General features: G+C 44.1%; 1 protein-coding gene across 10 annotated transcripts in view; it reads left to right on the top strand.

Moving 5' to 3' along the window:
• The first annotated feature begins 259 nt into the window (after positions 1-259).
• The window catches only part of LOC147034480 (transcription factor COE3-like), a 169,641-nt gene continuing 149,832 nt past the window's right edge, over positions 260-20,068 (top strand). For 4 of the 10 annotated variants that reach the window (XR_015058937.1, XM_085883949.1, XM_085883924.1 and 1 more), the window contains exons 1-3: positions 947-1,825; positions 5,875-6,031; positions 10,972-11,056. Coding sequence is in view for 9 of the 10 variants with exons in the window: in XM_085883949.1 (XP_085740075.1) it covers positions 1,689-1,825; positions 5,875-6,031; positions 10,972-11,056 (379 nt within the window). In the remaining variant the exon portion in view is untranslated. Of the gene's footprint in view, positions 1,826-5,874; positions 6,032-10,971; positions 11,057-20,068 lie in introns of all 10 variants that reach the window. The other 6 variants (XM_085883960.1, XM_085883906.1, XM_085883915.1 and 3 more) reach the window with 4 other exon arrangements.

Below are 20,068 nucleotides of genomic sequence, written 5' to 3'. Positions count from 1 at the left end.
AAATCTTTGTGGAACACGTCGGGACTCTGCAGCCGTGATGGCGTTTGGCACGGAGGTCGCCAAGGTCGCGCTCTCGGGAGTGGATTTACGAATCGTGGACCATAGACTAGAGCACATTTCCATTGGCTCTTCGGGCAGTGGCTACCAAATATGGGGGCAAAACCGCCCACTCCAGCTGTCCATCATAGAAGGGGAAGGGTTTTGTTGGCTGCCAGGATGTGGTTAATGGGCAGCGCTGGGTCGCTCGGTGCTCACCTTCCCTCCTCGGGCGGTCTTTTCTGCAAGACCCTAATGTGTAGAAGGGTCTGCGTGATCGACACTGGTTGGTGTAATCGTGACGGTCGGACATCAGTGCTTGGTTGTGATGCTCGATTCACTTTCCTCCCTCTCTCGGGCTGAACGCGGGACAAGGGTGATGGAGGGGGGAGCTACGGAGAGCTACGAGGCGCTTCAGGGAGTGGCGGGAGGAAGACAGGGGAAGAGGAGGCGGATAGGGGAGGGAGAGAGGTGGGGAAATTCCCCCGGGAATGGCCTCAGTCTTGGCGAATCAGCCTCGGCCGCCCTCTCACCATGCAAAGGCGGCGATGGGCAGGACTCGGCGGTCAGTCCGGGCTTGGTCGAGGAAGCGAGCGTTGTGAGGCCTCTGTTCTTCAGCGGCCGCTCTTGAGGACCGAATAGCCGGGGGATCGACGGAAGACCATTGCTGGATTGTGTTCATCATTGCGGCGTCACCATCCAGCATGCAGGGGTCCGTGAGCGCACCTCTCTCCCGGCACCATCTCCACGGAGTATGAGTAACGGCTTCATGAAGCATCATCGCCGGACAACCACGACCAAGAGGAACCGCTAAACAAGCGAGAAGAGTGAAAACAATCACGAAAGAGGGGAAAAACAAACAAACAAACGTCTTGCAATTTGCACCCGGGAGGAAGAGACCAGGCTGAGGAACTTGCGCCGCCGGAATCGACTCGTGTTGCAGGTCGGAGCACCAAGGCGAAGCTTCTTGGACATCCTTTGCAATTCCCCCCCCCCATCACCTCTCAAGCCTCTCGCAGTCCTCCTTCTCGATTCTCCTCCTCCTCTTCCTCTTCTACCTCCTCCTCCCGTCCAGTAGTCTCCTCCACGCCCCCGAAAATCGACAGCACGAGCGAAAGCGCGCAGGTCTCGAAGGACCTGACAGCGCGAGTAGGAGGGAGGGAGAGAGAGGGAGCGAGAGGGAGCGAGAGGGTGCGAAACGAGCGAGAAAGTGGCAGAAGAGAGGACGACAACGAGGAGGAGGAGGAGGAGGGGGGAGAGAGAGAATTAGATTTATTTATAAACAGCCCCGGTTGATTTGGGCGTCAGATTTCCCGCGAAGAGCGTGCAAGAGGAGTGCTGCTGGAACACCTCCCGAGTTGCTCCCGTGCCCGTCTCCACCTCGAGGACGCCCCACTCGCCCATTTCGGACGTGGATCTTTGGGATCATATTACTTTTGTTTGCAAACAGTTTCCTTCCCCTGTTGAGTGTGCTGCCCGCACTCGGCCCGCCCTCCTCTGATAACAAAATCCCCCCCTCCCCTCCTCCTTATCCTCCTCCTACCTCCTCCTCCTCCATCCACGCGGTCGCTTTCACTGCAAGTGCCCGAGGCACGGACCCTGGAGGCGAACTCCGCTGCGCCCAACTGGCGCATCTTACCCCCGATTTCTCCATGTATGCTCTACCGGAGACCCTCCCGCGGGGCGGGCCGAGCATGAAAGAAGAGCCCTTGGTGGGCTCTGGCCTCACCCCGGTTCGCTCGTGGATGCAGTCGACGGGAGTTGTGGATGCGGCGACCGCGGCGCAGAGGTACGAGGGACACGATTTGCTCCAATCGCTCTTGTATGGCATCGCAGGGTTTTTTTTTTGTCTCCGTCGCTCTCTCCGACGGGCAAAAACAAACACGCACATCTCACTTTGAGCCGTCGCTCGCACGAAGCGCACATAAAAAAACGCGCCAACTTTGTAATGAGCAACTCTTCCCTGCTGCTGGGTCGCGCTCCGTTCCTGTCTTGTCAATGTCGCCTCTCTGGAGGAGGGGGAGGGAGGGTAGGAGGGGTGCACGTGAGTACTCCGCACCACCCGAGTGGTCACACAACGGGCTTTCCCAATAAAACACCGTTCGTCGAACTCCGACGCTGGAAACACGGTGCGCGCAAACTCATTGCGGGAGACAAAGACCAGGCGACGCCTCTTGAATCGCCGTGCTTATAGATTTCCTCCCAGACGACTGACTCTGCGATTGCAACACGCGCCTTTGGCTTCGCCGTGCACGGCGTGCGTCCCAATATCGTGCTGAGCTTATGAAAACCCCCCCCGTGCAACAGCATCCCACGTTTGGGAGTCCCGCGTATAAATCCACATCAATTGACCTCCCGCTGCTCGAACGCGCGTCGCGGATAGTCGTATGCAAATTTCATTACACCGATGTTTCAGCCTGAGCCGTCGCTCGCTCCAAACACCTTTCATCAAACATTCGTGTTCCCGCCGATCTCGGCTCGGGCCGCATCCCTAATGCAAAGAGCGGCAACATTCGGAGCTCTTTAATGTGTAATCTCTTTTCGTTCGGTGTGACTTGTCGTCTCGACTTAACGTGACGTCGCAGAGAAAGAGTGTGTGTGTGTGTGTGTGTGTGTGTGTGTGTGTGTGTGTGTGTGTGTGTGTCCATATATATATATATATATATATATATATATATATATATATATATATATATATATATATATATATATATATATATATATATATATATATATATGGATATATCATTGGATGATAATATACTTACCGAGATGTTTTGTATTTCTTTGATATTTGTACGATGTATACTAACATGTGGATATGACATGTGCTTACCGAGGGCTCATGGGAAATATATCCATATATATATATATATATATATATATATATATATATATATATATATATATATATATATATATATATATGTACATATATAGATGATCAAATGACCAAACTGGTATATGTATACATGTGCGTGGGTGTGTTGACGTATCGTTCGAATGATGTGAGATTCGATGTAATATTCACAGCACTATATTGTATTCACATGCGAATTACTGGCAAAAGCGATATATATATATATATATATATATATATATATATATATTTATGTATATATAGTATTAAATCAGAGATAAACGCATGAAGAACGTTGATGTGCCTGCAGTACTTGCAGAGCGTATGCGCACTCCTCTTACATGGTACTCTCCAAAATAAGGACGGACGTGTTCTTTTGATGGACACAACATGATGCTTCGTGTCGGCTCTTTCTTTTTCTGCAAACTTCTCTGTTGCTATTTCTGTGCACCGGTCTGTCGCCTTGCAAACATCTTCTCATCCTGCTCCACATCCTTAGTCGTGCGTCGTCCTTTGCTTTTGCACAATTTTATGATACTAAGTGATTTTTACGCCGCTTTATGGCTTCATTATGAGCTCCAGACGGAACGAATGTGCCGTACGGTTCACGCGTGGGGCGGCAGACGTTGCGCCGAGATTGATGTTCGAGCTTTCGCCTTGGATCAACCGATGGATCAGTCTTGTTGCAGGTGAGCGTCACCAACTGCACTTTTGCGATATTCTCTGAGCCTCTTTGCCTCTTGATCGGACTTTCCTGGAGTTCCTTGAGGCTTTTTGTTTTCCCCAGTGCTTTCTTAAACCCGTGGATGTGCACAACTGGAGCATGGTCCTTGAGTTTATATTCGATGAACCAAAGCTCGTCTTCTTATCGGTTGCACGGCGCAGATAAATCGGACGTTGTTTCGCTATGCTTGCCCCGTGACTTGATCCCAACACTTCCAGACATCGAAGAACACGCATATTTATTGACCTATCTCCCCTTCTAAAATTAATAGTTCCTATTTGTTGCTTGCATCTGTTCGTACATTTTTGACGCACTCATCTATGACCAACATGCGTCGCAAGTCCCTCTGCACTTTCTGTTAAAGGGAACTATAGTTTGCTCCACTCGGCGGCGAATATCCCCATGCTGAACCTGCGCATTCCAAACATCAAAGTAGTGTCAATGAACGATTTCAGAAAAATTCCCATCGTTTCGATGACACTTTCAAACATTGAGGATTTTTTTTGTCTCTTCTAACAGATGGCATGGTATCTCAAATATGACTCCAGAAGTTTCAGTCCCATAAAGTCATGATTGTAAAATTAGATGCATATGTATTATATGTACACAACTTTAGGTAAACGTGTGTGTGTGTGCGTGTGAGTGAGAGATCTCAAATTAAAAATCTTTACATATATATATATATATATATATATATATATATATATATATATATATATGTATCCAATGACACAATTTACAAAAACATTGCTTTCACAACAATACCTCACATTCCCACTGATACATCGTGAGCTTTTCAGCATTTTGTTCATTTCTCACCAACCATGAAACCTTATATCCAGTTTAGGCGTTTCCCATCCTTGCCGTCCTTTCAAAGAGCAATATCTCACGTATCGGACGGGCCTTTTCAAGTTACATCTCAGCTCCTTCGTCAATAATATGCTTTATGTCGTATAGCTTGCACTGTCTCGAGTATTTCGGGCCTGTGTAACGTACACCCGACGACACGTTCTCCGAAAGGCGACAATGTTTACAAAGATGCTTTTTAGAGAACGTAGCTGAATCCTGAGTGTCGATCGTTCGCACATGATTATTTTTATTATTATTATTGTTATTTTTTTTTTTTTACATGCTGTTTTGTGGGGTCACAAATGGCCAGACATGTGTACAAGTCTGCACGGGATCTCTTTGATGCGGTTTCCGTAAAGGGTGCTTGAATATATACACAAAGCTTTGAAAGTTGAGAAGGTGACGTGACATCCGCACACTTGTATTCCAATCATGTATATGATATACACGTCAGGTGTACACGGACGGTAGTTGCGTACATCTGAAGTACAGACGACCCCCAATGGCTGGGAAGGATGTTTTTCTGATCTGTTGCAGCTGCTAAACATTTTTTTTTTCCCCCACATTCCCCGTCGATCAAAACACATGTCCTCCCAATGTACCAGTCTCTTGAATTAATGTCGCAAAGCAATTCCGCGGAAGGTTCTACAAGCACGTTGCAAATTGCTTGTCCGTGGATGTAGCGGTATATGTGGGAAGTCAATATACTTCAGATCACGACCAGTGAATTAGATCTGTGAAACATTTGGGAACCATATCGCGCTTCGCTTGGCTGTTTGCAGGCCACAATCACAGGGCCCGACTTTATCCATCACGTGTGTGTGTGTGTGTGTGTGTGTGTGTGTGTGTGTCTGTTGTGTGTGTGTTTGGGTGTATGTGTGCATGCTTGTGAATTTAATGTGTGTATATATATATATATACTACCCCAAACGGTTGCCAGAGGACACTTTTTGTGGTTTTGAGTTGAGGGCACATGTTCATACACCACACGTTCATATACACCAAGCCCGCTTTAGTCCCACCACACTCTTGTGACCAGGCCACTGTCTCACCATCGTCACTGCCTGTTCAGTTGCCAGGCACTCCGTGTCGTGACACACCATCATTTATTGATATATTTATCTAGTACGTTTCAAGTAGCACGTCCCGCTGCTCTGGGTACCCCGTGTGGTTGGCTCGTGTGCAGAACAGGTCCACGACTTGGCTCTGGGTATCATGACGAAATTTCAGTGTTACTGCTGCCTATAGCAGCATCCCGTTGGGTTTTCAGGAAACGACCTCATGGGGAGAAGTCCCCCCCGCAGGGTGGTCAAGCATGTAGCTGGGTCCCGTCTCGCGCGTCCCCTCTCTGTCGTTGAGTGAAAATAATGCTGGCGGTCTTCATGCGTCCCTTCCCTATCCCTAGTGGCGTGGCTCTCGCCAGGGCACACTTTGAGAAACAGCCACCGTCAAACCTGCGGAAATCAAACTTCTTTCATTTTGTGCTGGCTTTGTACGACCGCCAGGGACAGCCCGTGGAGATCGAGAGAACGGTCTTTTTGGACTTCGTTGAAAAGGAGCGGGTGAGTTGCATATCTCAATAGCTTGTGCGACCGATGAATATCTTTTTGGAACGTCTCCATGTACTCTGTTCCTGCACGTATCTTGGAGATCTCGATGTACAGTGTGCTGTTACACCGTCTTGGGGCTGGCAGTGACTATAAAGTGAAACGTGATCTTTTGCCATCTTGACATTATAACTCTAAAGTTACAAATGTTATTATTTCTGGCTTAATATTTGAACTCCACACGTTTTTATTTATTTATTTATTTATTTTCTGCAACATTGGGTTGCATCTAATTTTGATGCTATGCCATTGCCAGGAGATAATTCCAATCTTCTTGACAATAGCCTTTGTCTGATTTTTCCCCATAAGAAAGGATGGCACTCTTTGGAATGTATGCTTTAAAGAATGTATAACGGACCATCAGGGATGACACATCGTGCAGTTTGGGCCATGAGACCGTACTGTAAGGTATGGGTTCATATAGGTAAACTGATCTGCAGCAGCTTCACAGTTCCAGCTGTTCCTACAGGCTGCAGCCACCCCTATATCTCTGCACAGGGATCACACTATGGTGTCCAGGGGGAATAGATCCCATCGCTGCATGGCAACCAAAAAACGAGGCATGAGGACTGAAGGGAATGGAATATACTGTATATTAGCATTGACGCAATTGTTCGCTAATATAACAGTACAAGTTAATCTATCACAATCATAATGAGTCTAAATGTTGATTAAATGTTTGGAAAATAAGTTTTATGTAAACTCATTAACCTTTCATGACACATTTCGGACTTACTGACCACTCCTGGTAATTATCAATTATTTAATTTATGTCACTCTCAAGATAATATAGTTGCATTTCCTACTTTTCATAATGTGTTGCTGTTGGAAACAAAATTGCATCTTGCCAAGTCACTCTACTGGATTCTAGTGAGCAATGTGGGTTCTCAACTAACCAATTGCCATTTTTCCCATTACTTTGAGTGTACGTGGAGAAAAAGATTGTAGCGAGTTGGCGCAACACTCCTTCTTCGGGTGGCACTTCAAGCGGACTGTCTCACCCACTAGTACTCAATTGTGATCGCAAAACTTTTGTCGGGGTCTTGCAGGTTTACTGGGACTTTGGTAAATTATGATGGACTTCGGTGAGCAAACGGCGTGAGACTCGCTGGCCTATAAACCCTGCAAAAAGCCCCATCTGACGTCGAACTGACTTCTTGCTCCCTGACTCAGCAGACCCACGAGGCCCTCTGTGGGCCTGCAGCTGGAATCAAATGGAAAGGAATCAAATAGAATGGAGTGGAATAGAAGTGCCCGGTGGACTGAAAGTATGAAGGTGCACAGTTTTAAGGTGAAATGAAAGTTGACAGGCGTTTGTGAAGAAAGTTTTGTATATCAAGTAGAGTGTTAAAGACATACTGCAAAAGGCACACTGTGCTCGTGTCGTGATGAAAACAGACATTTTGGAATCAGGCCGCAAGTTCAGCAAAAGGATTAAAGAGACTCAGCATTTGGTGGTGCGTGCACAGTATAAGTCTGTTCTGGTTTTATCAGCACGTTTAGTGCTTTTCATTAACGGGCAGACGTGTACGCTTTTGTAAGTGATGCACCGGAGCGTGCTAAACACTTATTAACGCTAAATATTTCCTTGTATTATTTGTTGCTTGCTATTACATGGTGAAAGCACACGAGATTAATTGGCTCCGTTGTAAAGTATTAATCGAAAATGCTTTACTGTTCCAAAAGGAAATTATACCTTATTCTCGGTGATGAAATCATTGTCTGCTGGTTGCAAATGAAATGCAATGCAATTGACCGACCATTCCGCACATGTTGGAATTTGGAGCAGCGTTCACTTAACAATTTAATTCCTTATTCTCATTCAAAATGGCACTTTAATTGGAAAGACTCGTCCATGAGCACTTCGGTATTTTCCATGACTCATTACACGGGGACGTTCAAAGGGTTCTGCGAACGACACACGCACAGTCGTCCAAGACAGACCAACCAGACTCGGTGGCATAATTGGTAGAGCATCTGCTCCGAGTCTGGTAAATTGGTGTTTCGAACAAAGTCATACTTCAAAAATGGTGCGTGCTTGACTCTCAGCACTTAAAAAAAGGATACACTGATAGAGGGTGGGCAAACAACCATAGGTTGGCTACTATTGCATAGACTATATTGGCCTAATGGCCTCCTGTTGCATTGAAGTTCCTTGTAAGGTTATCTTTCACCATATTAGTTGTTATGATTTGGAAGAAACATGTTCCATCATTAAATCATGCATTTGTCATGTAGAACGTTTTGAACACTCCTCATAGTTGTGTTATTCGTCGGAGTAACACGTATATGTAAAAACAAAACACGTACCATAATCTTAACAAAATTTAAAAAAATATATATATATCAGCTGTTATATATGAAGGTTTAACATCAAGTCAATTACTTTGCTTAAAGATTCCTTTTACACATAGAATATCCAAGTTGTGTTAAGTTGTAAAAGTTCATAAACTTGTCGTCTAGAAGGAGGCGGTGACCCTTATTTTATTTTCCCTGTTTCCGAATTCAGTCAACAGACTCATCCTACCTAATATGGACCAAACTTTGACGACATTGTTAAATCTAAGGTTTAGAAATTCATCCCCTCAGGTTAATCAAGTGACGATTCATTCCTTTCTTTCTTTTTCTGGACAACTGGCCTCAAGTGATTTCTCTCATCGCATTATCAATGCTCTGACGTAGACCGGTGATGTCTGCGTTTTCAAAGCACCATCGATACACGAGGGCCTTTCAACATGTTCTTGGAATAAATCACTCACAATTACCCAAGAGACAGAGATTTTGTGTGTGTGTGTGTGTGTGTGTGTGTGTGTGTGTGTGTGTGTGTGTGTGTATATGTGTGTATATATATATGTGTATATATATATATATATATATATATATATATATATATATATATATATATATATATATATATATATATATATATAGTACTTATGTGATATTTTATATTGGCGTGACTTGGACTATTGTGAGTATCTCGTTCATGTAATTTTTTTTAACGCTTCTCCTATCCTTGTTGACAAAATTCAAAATTATTGCTCTTTGTTACGTGGTGTCATCCCTGTGCCAACCACAAACTACCAGCTTTTAACAGCAACAGAAAAGCATGACTCCAGATGTGACGCTTCACTGTGATAATTTTGTGTCGCACCAAGATACATTTATATAATACAGTGTCGTATTTCAGCTCTTCTTCTTTCATTTCTGCGCTTCTTCAGGCCTTCGGACAAAGGCGGTGAAGTATTCCAAGCTTGAGTTTCATGATCTTGCATCATCATATAAGTTGAGATATCCAAGGAAGTACAATATGTGTAAAAGGTACAAACGTTTATGCATTTTTTTAATACATGAGTCTAGGCTCATGGGGGAGCTGAATGACAATGTGTAGTAGGTTAACAAACTAGCAAAGGGTATGGTGGATTGCATGGGTGGAGGAATGAGTTAGTGATGGGCAGCACATTTGGAATAGTGAAGGGAAGAGAACGACACGATGCACACAGGGAGATAATCGAGCGAATAATGGGATGGACAACAGCATGGATTTTGGAAGGGTGAGCAGGTGAGGCTTTCGAGAGGAACATATGCATCCTGGTGTAGATTTGGGGAAGGCAGATGTAAGAGATCTCAGGAGGAGCAAGGCCTGCAGATGTAAACTTGTATAAAATAGAGAGCACACCAACCTGCCACCATTGAGAGAGTGACATTCCCTAAGAATCTGCTTCAACTGAACTCTCGAAAACGTGACTTAATTAGAAGGTGTGCAGGTGTGTTTACACTGGAAAGCTCATATTTAAATGAGAACTTAATCTGCAAGTGGTTTACAACAAGTTCATGAGGTTAAGGAGCAAAGTCTCCCACTAAAGGATATATTTATATTATTACAGCGATCTCAACTCGCGAGGGAGCTTGTACCATATATTACGTGCAGGAAAATAATTTTTTAGACGTCACTGCACTTTTCATGTGAAGTACAAGGATGTTAGGAAACGATAAACAAATCGGATGTGATATACAGGATTTTGATCCCTTGATACCTGAATCACAAGACAAGTGCTCAGGTGGGAATGTCAAATCGGACAACCCGATTGATTAGTGCAAAGCACTGATGCTTCATGCACCAAGGGTTGTGGAGCTCCATTCAGGCCTCGGACGAGACGAACAGACCAACCGCGTTTGTAATCAACATGGACTTGGTCTGATTGCTTCTTGTAGTATTACTGCGGGACGCCGTCCTTTATCTCCGTGCACCTATTAATAATACAAACGCACCCGACCGGAGCGCTTTTGATTTTACACTTTTTCCCCCCTCTGTTTCAGATTCTTTTTTTTTTTAATTCTAAATCCTCAGAGCCTGATACAGCATATGGTGCCATTGATATTCACCCAACTAATCCTATATCGCTCGATGCATGAATTATTGATGTTAAAACTTGCACACTTGCTGCGGGAGAAGGGGGGGTATTAACAGAGAGGCAATGAAGGGCAGCTGGTGAGGTTATGGCATTGGGGGTGAACCCTTTAATTTTAAAATTATTTTTGCAGTGATATAAGACTCATGGAGGACCTTAGTACATAAACCTCCTCATACAGTACCAAGGTATTAGTAGATATCAGTGTACCTCCACATTAACTCCATGCACGTGAGGAGACAAGACATATGGGATTTGAACCCGGGTTCCCTAGATCATGAGACATTGGTTCAGAGAGGAACACTATTCAGTCGACTCTAACCTACCTGAAGTTAAATTGCAAACAATTAAATTGTGTTATTCTGTCATTGATCGCTTTGGCTCAAGTCTCACCAAGAACACCTAAGGTACACACCATCGCCTTGTGGGTGAAGGAAGGTAAATGGCAATAATGTTTGGCGCCTTGTCTTCATCTATTTTCAGGAACCGACCAGCGAAAAAACGAACAATGGAATCCATTATCGCCTTCAACTTCTTTACAGCAGTGGTGAGTGCAGCACATATGCAGGTAAATGTTCATCCATGTATGCTTGTGATTACTAGGTCTGGTCGTACAGTTCCAGGACAATTTGCCATTTGCATGAATATCTCCGTCAGATTGTTCATTTGTACTGTTAGAAAGATGTCCTCAAAGGAGATTGCGGTGTTACTTAGAATTGCACTCACCGACTGGCTTGTTCTGAGCGACAATGCTCCTTTGCACACAATCTTGTTGATGTGTGGCTTTTGCCTGATCCGTCACTATGTGACTTCTCACCATTTTTGTGGGTTTAAAAAAATGATTGACGAAAGGCCATCAGTGAAATTACATTGAGCAGGCCATTGTATGATGGCATTTCTGGCCAAATTTGACACTCCTTGTGAAAAACTACCAGTCCTACAAGATGGTGGAGATGCAGAGACTTATTATTGAGCTCTCGAGCCTTGATTTGATTCTGGACCTGACTAAATTGTTGGATTGGTGCTTCACAGAGTATGCCATCCTTCACATTGACTTTAAGCTGTGTTTCCCATCTGTAAGCATTAGTTGTGACCATTAGAGATTCCACTGTATTTGTCGCAAAGAGTGGACTAGTTATCTCTGGCACCCTGAACAAGTTGGAAATTCCTACCAAAATTAGCTTCTGTCCACCATCAGGCCATCACAACCGGTTCGTGAAAGTGTTGAATGCAAAATAACCTCCAGTCGACCCCACACAAAAAGTGGGAATGATTGGGACTGTTGATAAATAGTCGTGTTTGTAGTTGAAGGAGTCGTAGAATAATAGTGATCATGGTAAGAAGAAGAAGCAGAAGAAGTAGAACAACAAGAAGAAGAAGAAGGCATAGGGAGAAACCTCTAGCTTCTTGGAATTGTTAATGAATGAGTAAATATTGTGTAGCATATTAAAGGAATTGTAAAGGTACAAAGTATATGTCACAATTTTATTCTATCGACATATGTTTGCAAATATATCATGTAAGTTGAACTTTGAACTTTCTTCAGCATTGCCGCTCCATATACTTTTATCAGCCCGCAAGCAAAACAAACAGACCTGATTTGTACATTGTTGTTTACGAGAACTAATATTCCGTGTAGTTTTTCAGCATTTTGAAACAATCCAACGACTCTGTACATTAACCCTCGAACAGACATGTTGTACATCCCACGGTCAGGAACGTGGTGTCTCGCTGTACTCTGAGTATATCATTCTCATTGATGCATTGACTTGTTGATATTCCATACATTGATGTAAAATTGTTCTTCAAAAATTTGAGAATAATACATGGGAGGTACGCATATAATTTACTGTGTCCCTCGTGAGATACAGTGCCTTCAGAAAGTATTCACACCCCTTGACTTTTTTCACATTTTGTTGTGTTACAGTCGGAATTTAAAAAGGATTAAATTTAAGTTTTTTTTTGTCACCGATCTACACAAAATACCCCATAATGACAAAGTAAAAACATGTTTTGAGAAATTTTTACAAATTAATGAAAAATGAAATCCAGAAATTTCTAATTTACATAAGTATTCAACCTCCTCAGTCAATACTTTGTAGAAATGCATTTGGCAGCGATTACAGCTTCGAGTATTCTTGGGTATGTCTGTATCAGGTTTGCAGATCTGGATTTGGGGATTTTCTCCCATTCTTCCTTGCAAATTTGTTCAAGCTCTGACAAGTTGGAAGGGGAGTGTCGGTTAACGGCAATCTTCAAGTCTTTACAGATTTTCAATGGGATTCAAGTCTGGCCTTTGGCTGGGCCACTCAAGGACTTTCACACTCTTGTTATGAAGCCATTCCAGTGTTTTGGCTGTACGCTTGGAGGCATTGTCCTGTTGGAATGTAAATGTTTGCCGCAATCTGAGGTCTTTTGCACTCTGAAGCAGGTTCTCCGCAAGGATTTCTCTATATTTGGCTCCATTCATTGTTCCATGTATCCTGAGAAGTCTCCCAGTCCCTGAAACTGAAAAGCATCCCAATGGCATGATGCTGCCACACAGCCATGCTTCACAGTGGGAAAGGTGTTAGATGGGTGATGAGATGTGCTCAGTTTCCATCAGATGTAGTTCTTTGCATTCAGGCCAAAGAGTTCAATGTTTGTCCCATCAGACCACAGAATATTTTGCCTCATGATCTCAGAGTCTTTCAGGGGCCTTTTAGCAAACTCCAGGCGTGCTGTCACGTGCCTTTTTCTCATGAGTGGCTTCCGTCTGGCTCTGGCCACACTCCCATAAAGCCTAGATTTGTGAAGTGCTGCAGAGACTGCTGTCTTTATGACAGGTTCTCCCATTTCAGCCAAGGAACTCTGTCGTTCAGTCAGAGTAGTCATTTGGTTCTTGGTCACCTCTCTGATCAATGTCCTTCTTGCTCGGTTGCTGAGTTAGGTTGTACAGCCAGCTCTCGGAAGCATTTATGTAGTTCCATATTCTTTCAATTTCCTAATGATGGATCTCAATGTACTCTTGGGAACTTTCAGCACTCTATAGAATTTTTTTTATACCCTTCCTCAGATCTATGTTTCCTCACAATTCTATCTTGGGGTTCTACAGACAGTTCCTTGGACTTCATGGTGGAGTTTCTGCTCTGACATGCACTGTCAACTGTAAGACCTTGTATAGAAAGGTACATTTCTTTGTAAATCATGTCCAATCAATTGAATTGGCTACAGGTGGACTCCAGTCAAGTTGTAGAGACATCTCAAGGATGATCAATGGAAAATGGACGAGCTCAATTTGGAGCATCATAGAAAAGAGGTTGAATACTTATTGACACAAGGCATTTCACCTTTTCAGTTTTTAATTGATTTGTAAAAATTTCTGAAAACATGTTTTCACTTTGTCATAATGGGGTATTTTGTGTCAATCAGTGACAAAAAAATTACAATTTCATCCATTTTAAATTCAGGCTGGAACACAACAAAACATGACAAAAGTCAAGATGTGTGAATACTTTCTGAAAGCACTGCACAAACATGTATGGGAATAAAAAAAAAAAAAAAAAATAAAAAAAAAATATATATATATATATATATATATATATATATATATATATATATATATATATATATATATATATATATATATATATATATATATATATATATATATATATATATATATAGTATTACCCCGCTTATCCGCCACCCTCGCCATCCGCCGTGATTTGCTCAGGAACCGAACATCTGAGCTAAAAGCTTAGCAAATTTCCCCGCTCATCCGCCATCCGCCAGGTCTGCCTGACGTACATAGTAATGGCAATCCCTGCAAAATTACCCCGCTTATCCACCCGTGACATCCGCCAGTGATGAGTCATCAGGAAATTTCTCGCTTCCATGGAGAAATGTACTAATGAGCCTGTGGCAGTGCACATCCGGTAGAGTATTGTGATATCTAATTTTGTTTATGCTTTCGTGGCATTTGCAGCGCTATCTCCAGTGTGTATTGTGGATCTAACAGTGCTTAGTGGATTAGTGGTTTCTAAAAAAAGTTTGAAACAGCATGGCTCCTGTTGAGAGGAAAAGGGACCGTCAGTGTTTGAGGGTGAAAGAGAAGAGAGAAATCTGCGAGTACTCTAAGAGTTTTCCATCAAAATCTCAACAAGACGTCGCCAATTTCTTCGCAGCGAAATGGGGAAAGCCCGTGAAGAGGAGGACAATCAGTGACGTGATAAAACAGTCAGACCGATGGCTGAACAAATCGCTGGACGCGTCTATGATGCGTCAAGTCGGCGGCAAACATTCGAATATGGAACAAGCGCTCTTTCTTTGGTTTAGCTCAGCACGTGCTAAAACCATTCCACTAACTGAAGCTATACTGAGGACGAAAGCCATGTTTTTTGGAGGTAAGCTGGAAATTGTCGACTTCCATTACTCGAATGGTTGGATGAATCGCTTCAAAATGCACTATGTTATATCATGTCGGAAGTTATGCGGTGAAAGTGCTAGTGTGTCCCAGGATTTAGTGAGTGCTGGTAGAACACAGGCAAAGGGTGTGCTGAAAGATTACCAGCCTCGTGATGTCTACAACATGGATGAAACGGGCCTGTTCTACCAAATGCTGCCTGACCGATCTCTCACGACAGGGGAGTATTCGAGGGGAACTAAGAAAGCAAAAGCTCGAATATCGCTAGCTGTTTGCAGCAACGCTGACAGTAGTGATAAGTCCCGTTTACTACTCATTGGGAGAAGTGCTAATCCCAGGTGCATCAAGGGATTCAAGTATGACTTGTAAGGCGATTACCGCAACAACAAAAAGTCCTGGATGACCAGCTTAGTGGTCCACGACTGGCCGCGCGATTTCGATAAGAAAATGCAAATAGCGAACCGCCATGTGCTGATGTTGCTGGATAATGCGCCATCTCATATTCTGCCCGAGAACGAGGAGGGCCAAGTTGGTCTCACCAATACGAAAGTGCATTTCCTGCCGCCTAACACGACGTCGCATCTCCAGCCCATGGATGTCGGTGTCACAAACAATTTCAAGCAGCATTATCGAAGATATCAACTACAGCATTTGGTGGATGCGATTGACAAAAATCGAGACCCGAAGCTGGAACTGAGCGAAGCTATTCGCTTCTCCATGATGGCTTGGGATGAAGTGAAACCCGAAACCATCAATAACTGTTTCAAACACACTGGCATCACCCCGGACAATTGGTTCGATCCTACGACAACGTCCTCTTCTGCGATCGCCACCAGCACTTCATATCCGAGGATCATTTTCGAACAGATCGCTGAACATTTCAACATAGATAGAGCCATGCTGATGACACCAGAATAATTCGATCATGTCGATGATCATCCAGAACAAACCGAGGTTCTTACAGATGATGAAATCGTCGATTTTGTGACTACCATTCATGACGAGGATACCGAGGAACCGGATGCGCCTGAAGAAGTAGCCACAGTTCCTAGTGCATTGGAAGCGAGGCGCGCCTTGGAACAAGTCACGAGGTACATAGAGAGCAACCGTAATACGAACGAGGAGGATATTACTGCCATTTCAAAACTCAGGATGCGCCTGAATGGACTTGTAATCTCTGTCGCTGAACAAAAGGAAATTACTGATTTCTTCCATCCTGTTGGGGTTGTGTAATGGCCCCGTAACACACATGTATGTACGGCAATAAAAACGTGAATCATTTATGAAAATATGGTGTATGTTGTTCTGTTTGTTTGGTTTCGTTCTAGTGAGTAGGGAATGAGATTCTTAGGCCCCTATGAGCCCAAGCTGACACCCCTTGCACCCCTCCAGAACATCTCGCGTGTACCCTCGCTTATCCGCCACCCCCGCTTATCCGCCAAAAATGACCTTGCCCCAACTTGGCGGATAAGTGGGGTGATACGGTGTGTGTGTATATATATATATACACGAGAAAATACAACCTGTCGCTTCACTGACAGGAATACCAGCAGAAGCTGAGGGGGGGGTGGGAGGAAGAACGAGGGGGATAGGGAGAGAGGGGGAGAGAGAGAGAGAGAGAGAGAGAGAGAGAGAGAGAGAGAGAGAGAGAGAGAGAGAGAGAGAGAGAGAGAGAGAGAGAGAGAGAGAGAGAGAGAGAGAGAGAGAGAGAGAGAGAGAGAGAGAGAGAGAGAGAGAGAGAGAGAGAGAGAGAGAGAGAGAGAGAGAGAGAGAGAGAGAGAGAGAGAGAGAGAGAGAGAGAGAGAGAGAGAGAGAGAGAGAGAGAGAGAGAGAGAGAGAGAGAGAGAGAGAGAGAGAGAGAGAGAGAGAGAGAGAGAGAGAGAGAGAGAGAGAGAGAGATATATATATATATATATATATGCACTTTATTAGGAAGGGGGAGCCAGGAGGGGACAGAGTGAGAAAGAGAAGAGAGAGGAGGGGAGAAGGGAGAAAACGAGAATTCCATGTTGTGCTTTATGACCAGACACACAGAAAAAAAAAATACACACACACACACACACACACACACACACACACACACACACACACACACACCACACACCACACACACGTACATTCACACACATACTCTATATCTATATGTGTCACTTTCCTATGTATGTCATATATGCGCTCCTGGAAAACATCATTTAAATTGACGTTTAAATGTATTAAAGGGAGAATCCATTCCTGATCGAAAAAATAAAAAAAACTTGAGTGCAAACTTTTCAAAGAGTAAATTAATTAAAATATTATCACAATAAAATACTATACATCGGGGTCTGTTTGTGTTCTTCTTTTCTATGCAGCAAAAGGCTGTGAGTGGCATCATTGATTGAGAGTGTGGCAGTGCTGTTGATGTAGTGCCCCTGTAGGTTTGAGCAGTAATTTGGAACTTGGCCAGGATGGCGAGGATCGCTCCTCTACTCTTCGGGAAGGACATGGCGAAGGGATCTTTAATGACCACCAAATAATTCCACCAGATGCGATGCCCAGTTTAACGTCTATCTAAGGGACGGCATGCACATTGATTAATCCACTTACTTGCCTGTGAAACACTGGTATGACAGTTTATACCTGGATTGAGATTAGAACCCAGCGAGACAGCTGAGAGCGAGTGTGCCTACCTCTCGGCGAGTCCTGCTGTGGAGTGGGGATGCATTGTTTTGTAGCCACTGAAAACATTTTTCAATTCTCTCTTGAACTCGTAGTTTGCTTTACTTATTCTAATCCTCTAATTTATTTTCCCTTCCAAACTCCAGGGATTTCCCCACAGAGAACCAAGCTGCAGTTGCCACACCCACTGCTCACACCGCAGGAGCTTTCTCCTGCGTTAAAATTATTTTTGTTCCACTCAATGAATTTATACTTTCAGCAGCTCTTTAATCTTTTCTTCATTCAATTTAATTGTCGGAACAGTAGAAAGAGTTAAGTTTAATGCAAGAGCAATTTCATATGTTCTCATGCAAATATGGCAAAGATTGAAGCATAGCCTTCATTAATTAAATACGCTTCTTTGCATAGTTATAAGAATCGGTCATTTCTTAACATTTTCAGAGTCCACTCCAGATTTCGACACTTATTTAATCCACCAGATCCGAGCCATAAATCCAAAATCATATTTTGATTGTATACTTTCATAGTCCATGAGAGTAGATCGTGTTTTCAAGACAAGGTTCCTTCATCGTAGGCCGAATCAAAAGGAGGAGTCTCAAGACCCCTGCAGGGTAAATTTGGTATTAGCAAGGATAAGCCTTGCCTATATTCGTAAAAGCTAAGCCATTAATTATCTTTAAAAGGAGTGTTTAAATCACCCAAATACCCAGTTTTCATTTATGCACTCAATTGGAGTTCCCTTCATACGCATGCAAAGTTTTGGGCCAGTAGGTTTCATGGTTTTGGAGTTATGGAGGAGACACGCACACACACTGACTGATTGACACACACTGACATTTATCATTATGCTAGCAAATACAACCTGTCGATTCGCTGATGGGAAGGGAGAGAGAAAGGGGGTGGGGAGAGAGGAGGGTTGGCAGGGACAGAGGAGGGGTAGGGAGGGAGGGAGTGAGGAGGGGTAGGGGTAGGGGAGTTAGGAGGGGTTGGGGAAGGGAAGGCATGAGAGGAGGAGTCTCAAGGCAACATGATGGGAAGGGAAAGCAGCATGGAGGGAGGGGAAGGCAAGGCAGCATGAGGGGAGGGGAAGCAGCATGGAGGGAGGGGAAGGCAAGGCAGTATGAAGGGAGGGGAAGCAGCATGGAGGGAGGGAAAGGCAAGGCAGCATGAGGGGAGGGGAAGCAGCATGGAGGGAGGGGAAGGGAGGGCTGCATGAGGGGAGGGTAGTGGAAGGTAGTGTGGGGGGAGGAAGTGTGAGGGGAGGGGGAGGGAAGGTAGAGCATAAGTGGAAGGGAAGGCAGCATGAGGGGAGGGGAAGGGAAAGTATAGCATGAGTGGAAGGGAAGGCACAGCATGAGGTGAGGGGGAGGGAAGGCAGCATGAGGGGAGTGGGAGGGATGGTATCGCATGAGTGGAAGGGAAGGCAGCATGAGAGAAGGGGAAGGGAAAGCATTGGGACGGGTAGGGAAGGCAGCATACCAGTGCATTACCAGGGCGCTACCGGGGCGAACGTGCTTTCAATTGTCAATTGCTAAAGCGAACTTTTTGCTGTTGCAGACTTTGGTTTACTTTAATCCACATTCTCAACCGTCACTAATTGGTACTCTCTCTGGTGTTTGGTTTTCAACTGTTTTCGCATTTTGGACGTATTACAGTAATGAACAATGTCCATTGAACAAATTGAACATGCAATTTTCCGACTGCTTCTTTAACCTTCCCAAAATGGTTCCAAACTGTACTTCTTCATCTTTTAGATGACATGTTGTCAAAACTTTATGTGGCCTTCCCGTCCGTTAGCAAAGCGATTAGCATGCTTTACCGCTCCAACTCTAAATACCTTGCTATTCATTTAAAAGGAACACACCTTTGGGGTGACCAGGCCATGTGTAACCAAAATATGCCCAACGGGGGCAAAAAATTTTTTTTCTCTGAAGTAGGAATTATTCGGAATCAACATCAATTCCAGTTCACTACTCAATTCCTTTTGATTCCAGAGTTGGAATCAAGTACTTTGGAATAAATTCTGGCCACCACTATTCTGCACTCAAGCAAGAACTCCAATGAAATGGGTGATAAGGAACTGCTGGCTTGTCTAGCGATCAGCGATCAGTTATACTAAACACCACCCAGAGACACCCGGAATATCAAATAACATCCAAATTTGACAAATGAACACTTTTGTAGCTCTCTGAACTGCTGCTAAGGTCAATTCTGCAGTTTCAATTTTGAAATTTGGCTCAGGTTAAGAGATTCTCGAGCTTATCACATGTGCGTAACTGAGAGGGAAGGGAAGGTAGCGTGAGGGGAGGGGAAGGCAGCACAAGGGGAGGAGAAGGCAGCATGAGGGAATGGGAAGGAAATGTGAGGGAATGGGAAGGCAACATGAGGGGAAGGCAGCACGAGAGGAGGGGAAGCCAGCATGAGGGGAATGGAAGGCAGTGTAATGGGAATGGCAGGCAGCTTAAGGGAAGGAAGCGTGAGGTGTGGGGGAGAGAAGGCAGTGTAAGGCGAGGGTAG

Source organism: Eptatretus burgeri, chromosome 1, assembly GCF_056783735.1.
Source record: "Eptatretus burgeri isolate ZD-2024b chromosome 1, Ebu_testis_v1, whole genome shotgun sequence".
Taxonomy (NCBI): domain Eukaryota; kingdom Metazoa; phylum Chordata; class Myxini; order Myxiniformes; family Myxinidae; genus Eptatretus; species Eptatretus burgeri.
This window is presented reverse-complemented; position numbering and strand designations above follow the sequence as displayed.